At 43.5% G+C, this 12,514-nt stretch overlaps 1 protein-coding gene across 1 annotated transcript; it reads left to right on the top strand.

The window, feature by feature from the left end:
* The first annotated feature begins 613 nt into the window (after positions 1–613).
* On the top strand, positions 614–7,081 carry LOC148048408 (uncharacterized). The gene is made up of 3 exons (XM_087707935.1): positions 614–766; positions 1,105–1,144; positions 6,329–7,081. The coding sequence occupies exons 1-3, from the start codon at positions 614–616 to the stop codon at positions 6,760–6,762; spliced, it is 627 nt and encodes a 208-aa protein (XP_087564061.1). The 3' UTR covers positions 6,763–7,081.
* The last annotated feature ends 5,433 nt before the right edge of the window (positions 7,082–12,514 follow it).

Here is a 12,514-nt window from a genome sequence, read left to right on the forward strand (position 1 = left end):
AGAAAGAAAGAAAGACAGACAGACCGAGAGAGAGAAAGAAAGAGAGAGAGAGAGAGAGAGAGAGAGAGAGAGAAAGAAAGAAAGAAAGACCGAGAGAGAGAGAGAGAGAGAGAGAACGAACGAACGAAAGAAAGAAAGACAGACAGACCGAGAGAGAGAAAGAGAGAGAGAGAGAGAAAGAAAGAAAGACAGACCGAGAGAGAGAAAGAAAGAGAGAGAGAGAGAGAGAGAGAAAGAAAGAAAGAAAGACAGACCGAGAGAGAGAAAGAAAGAGAGAGAGAGAGAGAGAGAGAGAGAACGAACGAACGAAAGAAAGAAAGACAGACAGACCGAGAGAGAGAGAGAGAGAGAGAGAACGAAAGAAAGAAAGAAAGAAAGAAAGAAAGAAAGAAAGAAAGAAAGAAAGAAAGAAAGAAAGAAAGGCTTTTCATAGCCAAGGGAGAAGCAACCGCCGAAGAATTTGCCACCGGCTCTTGGAGCAGAAACGAGGCGGGGCGGGTCATCATCCAAATCCCAAACGCGTCGGAGGAAATCACCAGAAAACCCCGCGGGGCGGAGTCTGAGCCAGCTCGGAGATGAAGAGCCGGGCGTCCTGCAACCGAGCCGCAGTCTGATGGAGAAGGTTGACGGCGCTCGGTGGTCCGGGCGCTCTGCCGCCGTTTGCGCGGTGTCCTTGGCCAACATCTGCTTCTTCGTCGCCTCGCTCACCATGCTGGTCCTCAGCCTGACGAAGCAGCGGCCGCACCAGCCAAGCACCTCCAGCCAGGTACTCGGAGGGCTCGAAGAACCGGGGACCCGTATTGTAACGGGGGCGGAGACAGAGCCCCAGCCTTAAACTTGGAGGGTAGAAGGGTAGCCCCCTTCGCTGGTCCCAGCCTTAAACTTGGAGGGTAGAAGGGTAGCCCCCTTCGCTGGTCCCAGCCTTAAACTTGGAGGGTAGAAGGGTAGCCCCCCTCGCTGGCCCCAGCCTTAAACTTGGAGGGTAGAAGGGTAGCCCCCCTCGCTGGCGTCACACAACCCCTCCCTGATGTAAGTGAAGAAACACGGGGGGGGGGGTCAACTTTATTCTCCAAGGGCTAAACCATCTTTCCCCTTCTTTTCCAGGTGTCCGCAGCTCATCTGGTCCTTAACCTGAAGGGAACCAGTAAGTGATTTCCTTGATACCTGGTTACTAGCTCCAAAGTTTTATTGTTTCTCCAAATTGGTATTCTTCTTCAGATGTCTTTGTGTGGACAGGGAGGGTTATAGTCTTTGAATCCTGATTAGATGAGGACTGTAGATCAGTGGCAACTTTAAGACCTGTGGACTTCAACCAGGGCCGGATTTAGATGAAAAGAGGCCCTCGGCTATTCCACTTATGAGGCCCTTTCACCTCCCGTTTTTAAGTTTGTAAATTCCATGAGAGACAATAAAATACATCATTACTGTGATAGATATCAATAACAAAAAGGCAACAGTAAAAATATTGGGTTTCTGCCTGGATGGTCTCTTGTGACGAGCCGAAGGACAGAGAATGGAAGTAGTGATCTTCCTCCCATATTTGGGCATAGCGGGGGTTGTAAAAGAAATCTAATACAATATATATCAATATATATATAGCTGGCTTCCCGACGGAGGGCGGCTCTGCTCTGCGGCAAAGGCAGCGAGGCCAGCCGCCTCCCCTGCTGCACTCAGCTGCCCGGCTCGGCCCCCTCGCCCTCACCTGCCTGGCTGCTGGTGGGCTCCGCGTCGACGGGGCGGCTACTGGGAGCGGCCGCGCCTCTCGCCCGACCGCCGGTGCCAGGAACGTGGGCGGGCTCCCCAACTGCCGCGGCGCTGGAACAATCTTAACCAATACATTTTTATGTTTGTTTATTAGTCATATGCGTAGAATTTCTCCTTATTTTTGGTTCAGTGTTTTAGTGTTCACTGTTTTTAGAATAGTGTAGTTTTAATTTTGCTAACAATTTGAATGTAGGCCCCTCTTGATCTTGAGGCCCTAGGCTGAAGCCTAGTTAGCCTATAGGGAAATCCGGCCCTGGTTATAGTCTTTGAATCCTGACTATATGAATACTGTAGATCCGTGGTCTCCAACCTTGGCAACTTTAAGACCTGTGGACTTCAAGCTCATCTTCAACTTCAGCTTTGCTGGCTGAGGAACTCTGGGAGTTGAAGTCCACAAGTCTTAAAGTTGCCAAGGTTGGAGACCACTGCTGTAGATGAATCCAATAAATAGAGGAGAAACATAATAATTAATGCCTGGTTACTCCAAGGTTACTCCAAGTGGCTGTGGGCATTGACCCCTGCTGCAATATTGTGGGAGCTGAGTGGAACAAAGTCTCAGACTTCCTTTAATTCGCTACTGGAAACCCCAGATAAAGATCATTTACTTATATCTCTCCCCCCCTTCACTTTACCCTTCCTACACTTTCTATTCTTTTTCTTATTTCTATTGTCCTTAGTTTGTATTAGTTTTTTATCTTTGTGATTTTAAACTTCAATAAACATTTTTTTTTATTGAAAATTTTTGAAAAAAAAAAGGCTTTTACAAATATTTACCTCCCCTCCTCCACCCTCCCCGCCCAGACCCAACCCCCCCAACCCCCCCCAAACTTTCCAGAACAAATACAGGGTATAAATCTTTAACAAAGATGTTCTAAAATAAAAGTTAGTTTCATCTTTCATTTGAACTTTAACTCCTCTTTTGTTAAGCTAACTCTAAACAGATTATATCATTCCTTGCTTCTTCAGTTATAAGCTATCTGGAATTTCTTAGTCTCGTATTTATTTGGAGTATAGTCAATCCATCTTCTCCACTCCAGTTTATATCTCTCATTTGAGTGGTCCTTGAGATACGCTGATATTTTAGCCATCTCTGCTAAGTTTGTTACTTTTAATGTCCATTCTTGAATAGTAGGCAAATCTTCCTTCTTCCAGTATTGCGCCACCAACAGTCTTGCTGCCGTTATTAAATACAAAATCAAGTTAGTCTCTATAAGGTTTAGGTTGATTGACATTTGTATGCCGCCCACTCCCTAGGGACTCTGAATAAACATTATTGAAGTGAGTTTTAGTCCCGCCTTGGCCATGAAAGCCAGCTGAGTGATTTTGGGCCAGTCACTGTCTCTCAACTCAACTCCTTACGGGGTTGTTATTGTGGGGAAAATAGGAGAAAGAAGTTGTATTATATATGATCACAGCCTTGAGTTGTTTATAAAAATAATACACATGGGATATTAATAAGCAAATGAATAAAAGCTGTGATGTGCACACATACATGCTTATAGTCAACGTGGGTGGTTTTGTGTGTGTGTTATTTTTAAGTGTCTCAAAGCTTAAAATAAACTTTTTTGTTTCATGGAAGAGTCAGAAAAAAATAGTCATTTCTAGAAGAGTTTTTGGTATAAAGGGACTTTGCATTATTTTGTTGTTACTTCTTCTATAAAATTTTTAGCTGTCTGTCACCCCAAAAACTGGGTGAAACTATCTGTGTATGACAAAGATGTGTACTATCTTCTTACTTTCAGCACTGAAATAGCATCAGATGCTATTCCATTACTATGCCATTCATTAGGAGCAGAAATCTGGATGCTAAATTTGTATGATTGGTATGATTTGAGCTCTTATCAGACTCATAAAATTGATCACTTAGAGCAGTGATTCTCAACCTTGGCAACTTGAAGATGTCCGGACTTCAACTCTCAGAATTCCCCAGCCAGCGAATGCTGGCTGGGGAATTCTGGGAGTTGAAATCCGGACATCTTCAAGTTGCCAAGGTTGAGAAACACTGACTTACAGCTTATTTGCTTACAAAAAGTACTAGCTAAAACCATGTTTTTCTGCCAAGTCCTGAATTATATCTATGACACAGCTAAATATTTTCAAGAGTATGTCATAGATTCTTTCTTCTGTTTGTAATATGACTTTAGCAGCTGATCTCTTATCTGGACTGACAAGGTAGTATAAATCAACCTTGGCAACAACTTTAAGACTTCAGCTCTCAGAATTCCTCAACCAGTATTGCTGGTTGGAGACCCCTAGTATAAATGAAAGGTTGTGAGCGATGGAAAATATTGTTAGATTATGCTAATGTAAAAAAGCTTTTCAAATGGGTAAGATAACATAGAAGATCCTTGAAAGGAGGATTCTTTATATCAGTGTTTCTCAACCTTGGCAACTTGAAGATGTCTGGACTTCAACTCCCAGAATTCCCCAGCCAGTGAATGCTGGCTGGGGAATTCTGGGAGTTGAAGTCCGGACATCTTCAAGTTGCCAAGGTTCAGAAACACTGCTTTATATAAATCATAATTTGTATCTTGTGTGAAATATGGTTATAACAAACCATGGCTTTGTGATGGGCTTTCTTTATTAGTGTATTTATTGATTGCTGTTGATTGATTCATTCAATATATGATAATTACTCATCTCACTTTTATGTGACTCTATAGGCAACTATGTTATATACAATAGTACATAGTCCTCAATCACTTGCTTAGTAAACATTTCATTTCAAGTTACAATGGCGCTGGATGAGTGGTGGTTATGACCAGTCCAGTGGTGGGTTTCAAAAATTGTTGGAACCTACTCTGTGGGTGTGGCCTCCTTTGTGGGAGTGGCTTGCCACCCATGTGACCGGATGGGAGTGGCTTGCCGCCCATGTGACCGGATATGAAATTATGAATTAGTACTTAGGTTGGTCCAAGTAGCTATTCAGAAACTCTGGCATTGAAGCATGCAAGTCTTAAAGCTGTCAAGTTACAAGATCCTTGCCAGTGGTGGGTTTCAAATTTTTTTGGCACCTCTTCTGTAGGTATGTGGCCTGCTTTCTGGGTCCACTGGTGGAACCTCTTCTAACCGGTTCGGTAGATTTGACGAACCGGTTCTACCGAATAGGTGAGAACTGGTAGGAACCCACCTCTGGACCAGTCCTTGGAGTTCCAGCCATTTTAGCAGGCTCTGATCTGGGCACTTGGCAACCGGTTCACATTTATGATGGGTTTCAGCCCCTCACAGTCATGTGACCTTCCCTTGCACCCCCCCCTCGCCAACCCTCATGTATCCTCACACATCTTCACCATGCTACCCTTGCTCACCCTCCCTGACTCTTGCCACACTTCCCTTGCATCACTCACACTTTTGAGCACCCTGTCACATCCTCACTTCCCTCCCATTCTCAAGTATTCTTCCCTCCCATTCTCAAGTATTCTTGCCACACCTCCCTTACACCTCCGTGCATCTCCTCATGCCCTCCTCCAGCTGGCATCAGCCATTCACCTGCCTGCTAGCCAGTTTATGAACTACCTGAGACTTGCAACGTCCTGCCAGATTTTTCACTGGTTTGGTTGTGATTTGGCAGGAGGTTGCCACGCCTAATCACCCTGGGATTCGTTAGCATCACTAATAGGAACTGCAAGATTTGTCATTGCTAAATGATGTGGTTACACTTTATGATCACATTTATGAATGACAGAACTGACAGTCCCAATTGCCATCATAAATCAACGAATATCTGTATTCTCTAGCAGGGAACTCTATTTCTTAAGACCAAATGCAAGTCATTTGCTTACATTTTACATCAAAAAGTACATTATAAGTGGGATCTTTCTCTTGGCCATGCCTGGATGAGATACACTAGGGTTTCTCTCTTACTTTGAAAAGCATGGTGTTGGTTTTTTTTTGGAATAAAGCAAAATGGGTGTGACCTATGTGTACAACACTAAGCCATAGCCAAATTTTTGTTGCAACTTAACATAATTATGTTATGAACCCATTCCATTGTTACCAACCTTAAAAATAGAAAATATATGCATTTAAAGGTATCTCTTAGATTGTAACGCGGGAATCATTCCTCATATTGAATCTCTTATGTTGTTCAAATATAAATGTGTTTTTATTTTCCATTTTCATTTCCGTACAGTCACATATATACCGTGCATAACCGGGGCCATATAACATTAAACAATAAACACAGCCATCCCTCTTGTCAACAATACCCCCCAAAATAGATACCCAATGTGCCACTTCGACCCTCCATACACCCTTTCTTTCGCCCCCCTCCAACTTTCCATCTTCCCTCCAACATTCCTCTCTTCCCCTCCCACTCTACCACTCCTCTCTCCCGATACACTCCCTCCCTTCCTTCTCCCCCTCCCTCCAGTCCTAATCTCTTAGGTTGTGATGCATGAATTCATATTGTCAGAACCACACCAAGAATAACCAGAACAGAGGTCTGGACTAGAAGACCTCCAAGGTCCCTTCCAACTTTGTTATTCTGTTATATGCTAGAAAGTTAAACTGTAGTATTGGGCACTACTTGATGCTCCTATCTGATTCTTTCTTCTCTTTGCAGCTAGCATTACTCGAGGGACATTAGACTGGTTTGACAGTGATGTTGAAGGAGCATTCCTTGGGCCATCGTTTGAATATAGCTCTCAGAAGCTAAAGATTAAAAAGGATGGGCTCTACTGTATCTATGCCCAGATCAATGTTACCCGTCGTGGCTATTATATAGAGAAGACAATGAATGCTAGCCTCTACATTCATCATAAAAATGAGTCTAATCATCATAACAATGAGTCTAACCATCTTTTGACTCTCACTTTGCATTTGTCTAACCCTTTGAAGGAATATACAAACTCCATATCCCAGATTTATCGATTATCAAGAGATGATATACTCTATGGGACGTTAAGTGGAACGACTGAGGCAGACAGTAACTGGGCCCTCCAAAGCTCTGGTAATTTTTTCGGTGTCTTCCGGATTAATGAAAAAGAGGATAATTGAAGGAGAAGCTCAAGAAACGTTATATATATAGCTTCCTATAATGCTGAAGATGCAAGTGATGTTGTGGAAAGGTCCCGCAGAGACTACTGAAGCAACCAAACATTCCATCGAAAGTGATTGTTTCTGCTCAAATCAGTCTTATTTGGCTTCCGTGCAAAAGCAGACAGAGGCATGGGTGTGTTGCCCTCCTCCTAACCTCGTCCTTGGGTGGAATTTCCAAGGCTTTTCCCCCTCAAAAAGACCCTTCTATGATTCTCACAGCGCTTACGTAAGGAGTTCTCCGTCCCTAGAGAAGAAGCTTGTCCTGAAGATGATAGGATAAAGGATGGAGCTACCAGGCCAACAATCTCAACTCGCCGCTGAAATATTTGGATGGACGACTACACTGCATCGCGGATCAATCTCAAATGTTCTATCGAAGCTGGGTTTTCAGTCTTTTTCTCAAAGGGAACATGTTACACGCATGCCCCGGGCTTTTGGCCTATAGTCATTCATTCACAGTCTTGGAAAACAGCCACCTTCGAGTCACTTTCAACCAAACACTGAGGCACAACCTGTTCTTTAGAAGAATACACAGAGGCCCATTCAATTTAAAGTAACAACAAAATGTTATTGGTTATAATATGTATTTGCTCTTTTGCACACGCACACACACACACAGTATATTTATGGTTTGACACCACCCAAAGCAGTTGTCATCCAGGAATCTCTGGTAGCCATCAGAGGCACTGGTCCACAAGTTGCCATCTGTGAGACCCAGTTCTTGAAGATAGGCTCAAGATAGGCTCACGGGAGCACTTGAGTTGGTTATTACTATATACCAGCCTCCCTGCTGTATAGCAACTTCCCTGCATGGGCAGCTGGAGACCATCTCAGAGCTGTCTGTGGTGCCCCTCAAATTTATAGTTCTGGGGGACTTCAACTTCCTGTTGCTGGAAGAACCCCCAAAGTGTCCCGGAAGTTCCTGCCTATATCCATGGCGGCCATAGGATCTCAGGTCATTCTTAACCCAACTTGGGACAGTGGCCGTACTTCAAACATGGTTTTCTTGTCAGTAGCAGTAGCAGTGTGACCCGAGAGAGGAGCTTTTCTTGAGTCCTCTATCATGGTCAGATCAAACCCTGAATGACTTTGAGGCTCTCTGTTGCAATCCTCCTCGGCAGGGAGGCTGGACCCATCTGTCTGGTAACACACCCAGCAACTGATGGACCCAATTGGGTTTCAAAGGGAGGTGGGGGGAAATGCCTGCTCATCTGCTTACATCAGTGGTTCCCAAACTTGGCAACTTTAAGACTTGTGGACTTCAACTCCCAGAATTCTGGGAGTTGAAGTCCACAAGTCTTAAAGTTGCCAAGTTTGGGAACCACTGTGCTACATGGTCCTAGGGAGGCCCTGGCAGCTGTTTTCCAGGGTGAAGTGAGTGATGCTATGGATGTTCCTTTGTGGTCCCTGGAGGCTGTAGGATCTTGAATGGGGAACAATAGACTTCAACTGATCTCTGGCAAGACAGTGTTGCTGTGAATGGGCCTCTCTGTATTCAGGAGTCTTTGGTCTTGGATGTGGTTACACTACGCCAGACAGACCTGGTAGATAATCTGGAGTGGTGATGGTCCTGGACTCACAGCTCCTGCTCTAAAAGCAAGTGGCTAGGAGGGCCTTTGCTCCACTCCATATTGTCTGTCACTTATGCTCTTCCCTAGATAGGGAGGGTCTCCATTCGGTCACTCATCCTGGTCATCTCCTGTATGGGCCATTGCAAGGCGCTGTATACTTGAAAAGTATCCAGAAGCTGCAGCTGGAGCAAGATGCAGCTGTGCCGATCATCCTGGGTGCTCAAAAGAATTACGTATAATTAACTTTTTAGCATTGATTTTTAATTTATTCTTGCCTTTTAAATTTTATATATACTGTTTTTATGTTTTAATACTTTATTTGTACACCGTTTCAAAGTCCCTCTGTGAGGGAGAGGAGTGGTTTCAAGCTTTAATAAATTTTGATAAGTAAAAATAAACATTTCTGTTTCTTTCCTCCTATTAATTTCTACAGCTTTCCAAATTCTAAACATCCATCGCCGAATACACCACTTTTATTCCCTTGCTTGCTTTGCTTTGTTGTTTGACAAGATTGGCAGGTCCTCTTCCCTTGTTAATTTATAAGTCTGGTGGCTGTTGATGGGTCTTGGTGAGGGGCTTCAGGCCCAATCTTGTCTCATTAATGTGACATTTTTTCCTTTGTTTCCTTAATAGCAATAGCAATAGCAGTTAGACTTATATACCGCTTCATAGGGCTTTCAGCCCTCTCTAAGCGGTTTACAGAGTCAGCATATCGCCCCCACAATCTGGGTCCTCATTTTACCCACCTCGGAAGGATGGAAGGCTGAGTCAACCTTGAGCCAGTGAGATTAGAACCGCTGAACTGCAGATAACAGTCAGCTGAAGTAGCCTGCAGTACTGCACCCTAACCACTGCGCCACCTCGGCTCTTAACAATGTCGTTCCTTCCTAACTACCTCCCTAAGGGATCTTTTAGACAAGATTCCTGGTCTATGTCCATGCTATTACATGCCTGCTTCATCTTTAGCGATGGCAGTTTCAGCACCGTCTCTCAGATGAAAAACTACAATGGTTTAGAGTTGGTAATTGTATTGTTAGGAAACTGCATTAAAATCAAATGTGTGTCAGGGTTCCGGGTTTTCCCCACCCAAAAGAAAGTCAAAGACCCATCCCCTGCACCCACAATAGCAGTAGCAATAGCAGTTAGACTTATATACCGCTTCATAGGGCTTTCAGCCCTCTCTAAGCAGTTTACAGAGTCAGCATATCACCCCCACAGTCTGGGTCCCCATTTCACCCACCTCGGAAGAATGGAAGGCTGAGTCAACCCTGAGCCGGTGAGATTAGCAATAGCAATAGCAGTTAGACTTATATACCGCTTCATAGGGCTTTCAGCCCTCTCTAAGCGGTTTACAGAATCAGCATATCGCCCCAAACAGTCCGGGTCCTCAATTTACCCACCTTGGAAGGATGGAAGGCTGAGTCAACCTTGAGCCGGTGAGATTAGCAATAGCAATAGCAGTTAGACTTATATACCGCTTCATAGGGCTTTCAGCCCTCTCTAAGCGGTTTACAGAGTCAGCATATTTGCCCCCACAGTCTGGGTCCTCATTTCACCCACCTCGGAAGGATGGAAGGCTGAGTCAACCCTGAGCCGGTGAGATTTGAACCGCCGAACTGCAGATAACAGTCAGCTGAAGTGGCTGCAGTACAGCACTCTAACCACTGCGCCATCTTGGCTCTTCACATGGTCCAATCACATTGGTCCAATCAACTCATCATCCCAACTGGAGACAATCCCCAGTCACTCCCATCCAGGTGCGGGCCAAACGTCCTTGACTCCCAGAGAAAAGAATGTTGTTATGGCTATATATGGCTCCACCGACTCCTTGTAACCCCCCGCCCTCCTGTTTTCCCAGGGCACTAAATGTACGAGCTCCGAAGCGCCAAGGAAAAGGTGACTTCCAGGGCTGACAGTGTGTGCATAACAGATTTCATTCTAACAACGATTCTTAAACTTTTTGATGGCACATTCCAGTGCAGTTGCAAAGAAGTTTTAATCCCCCTCTTTCTGCTCATTCCATTTTACTTGTATCTTTTCAGCAACCTTTAGCACTTGGACTGACCTCCCTATTTTGGGAATTTAAATTTTGGTTTTCTGGATAGGGACAAAAAAACAAAAAAGTGGACCTCTAAAATCTCTTGGTCTGGCTTAGAATATACTTCTTAAATGCATAATTTTAGAGTTATAATAATATATGTGTTCAGTCTAATGCATACTTATAAAATACAGTGTTGTCTCAATTATGTAATATTTAAGTTTTTTCCTGCTTCAAAAGTTTTATTTTCTTTTAAAACAAACATTTCATCATTCCTCAATCAGTGAGACATCGGGGTACAATTTTTGTGTGTGTCAAAATAGTTCTAGTTTACCACCGAATTCTTGTCTAGCCTAATGCATACCCCTCCCTCCCTCCCCCCACCCCCCAACCCCCCTCCTCCTCCCCCCCGACTTCCCAGAACCCGTACACGGTATGGATTTTTAACAAACACAGTCTAAAATCTATTGAGAAAAAAGAAATAAAGAAATTAATGACATCTCTACATTGATCTTAGCTTCTTCTTGCTGAGCTAACTTTAAACAATTTAAATCATTTCTGATCTTAAGCATAGGCTAACTGGAATTTCTTGGTCCCGTATTTATTTTGTATATAGTCAATCCATTTTTTCCAGTCTCGTTTATATCTCTCATTTGAATGATCTTTAAGATATGCCGATATTTTAGCCATCTCAGCTAAGTTTGTAACTTTCAATGTCCATTCTTGAATTGTAGGCAAGTCTTCCTTCTTCCAGTATTGCGCCACCAACAGTCTTGCTGCAGTTATTAGATGCAGAATCAAGTTAGTCTCTACCACTGTAAAGTCAATACTTATACCTAGTAAAAATAACTGAGGAGTATTTTTTAATGGCAGTTTTCATTTTTTTTGGTCTGTCTACAGTAAAAAATGGCACTGTTTTTAAATCTTATTTCCCCTTTTATTCAGCTAAAGATCTCTTTAGAAATATTTGCTAACAAAATATAGTATTTACTACTCTTTCCCACAAATTTTTGCTACATGTTCTTAAATACCATCAGGCACAAGTCTTAGTTTGATGTAACTGGAACATTTATTACGTACAGAGAGAGCTGGATTTTATTATAAATAAAATAACTGAAGACAGTATACAAAGCTGAAGTCCCATTGTTAACTTGAAACTGCCTCCCTCTGCCATCCTCTGCATCTAAGGATGGTACTACTGCTAATGATTTATTAAATTTATATGGTGCTGAAGTCTTAGTAACTTTACCTTGATTCTTTACTAGGTGTATATGATAGTTTTGGGCATAATTATATTAAATCTCAACAGAGATTTAATTCTGGCGTGGGTGACACTGTACTGTGCTGGTTCTCTTACTTCTTACAGGACCGGCTCCAATCACTATTGATAGAGGGAGGGAGGGAGATCTAGCCTTGATCCAGTGGTGGGTTTCAAATTTTTTGGGAACCTCTTCTGTAGGTGTGGCCTGCTTTGTGGGAGTGGCTTGCTGGGCATGTGACCGAGTGGGAGTGGCTTGCCAGCCATGTGACTGGGTGGGCGTGGCCAACTTGTAAAATGTGGTGAAACGCACTTAACAACGCTCTTGCTTAGCAACCAAAATGTTGGCTCAGAAACTCTGGCATTTGAAGCCCGCAAGTCTTAAAGCTGTCAAGTTACAAGACCCTTGCACCCCTAACCCTTTAGAAAAAAAAACCCAGGGGTGTTCAAACTTGACAGCTTTAAGACTTGTGGACTTCAACTCCCAGAATTCCTCCTCCAGTCATGTTGGCTCAGGAACTCTGGCATTGAAGAGAGGAAGTCTTAAAGCTGTCAAGTTACAAGACCCTTGCACCCCTAACCCTTTAGAAAAAAAAACCCCAGGGGTGTTCAAACTTGACTGCTGTGACCCCTACTTTTTGGGCTGCCTCAGGGCTCTGTTCTCTCTCCCTTTCTATTTAACATATACAAGAAGCTGCTGGGTGGGGTGATCGCTTGATTTAGGGTGAGATATCATCAGTATGAGGATCACAGCAGCTCTGTCTAACGGAAGATAGCCATGGGAATGTATTCATTGAGGATATTCATTGAGAAAAACCTAGCAAAGGGTTTCATTGAATCAGC

Source organism: Thamnophis sirtalis, unplaced genomic scaffold, assembly GCF_051295495.1.
Source record: "Thamnophis sirtalis isolate CommonGarterSnake01/CBP01778 unplaced genomic scaffold, rThaSir2_p1.2 scaffold_3, whole genome shotgun sequence".
NCBI classification, from domain to species: Eukaryota; Metazoa; Chordata; class Lepidosauria; order Squamata; family Natricidae; genus Thamnophis; species Thamnophis sirtalis.

Coding starts and splice junctions, on each gene's coding strand:
- LOC148048408 (XM_087707935.1), top strand. CDS start 614: ATGGAGAAGGTTGACGGCGCTCGGTGGTCCGGGCGCTCTGCCGCCGTT. Junction 767..1,104: donor AGCCAAGCACCTCCAGCCAG/GTACTCGGAGGG, acceptor CTTCTTTTCCAG/GTGTCCGCAGCTCATCTGGT. Junction 1,145..6,328: donor CCTTAACCTGAAGGGAACCA/GTAAGTGATTTC, acceptor TTCTCTTTGCAG/CTAGCATTACTCGAGGGACA.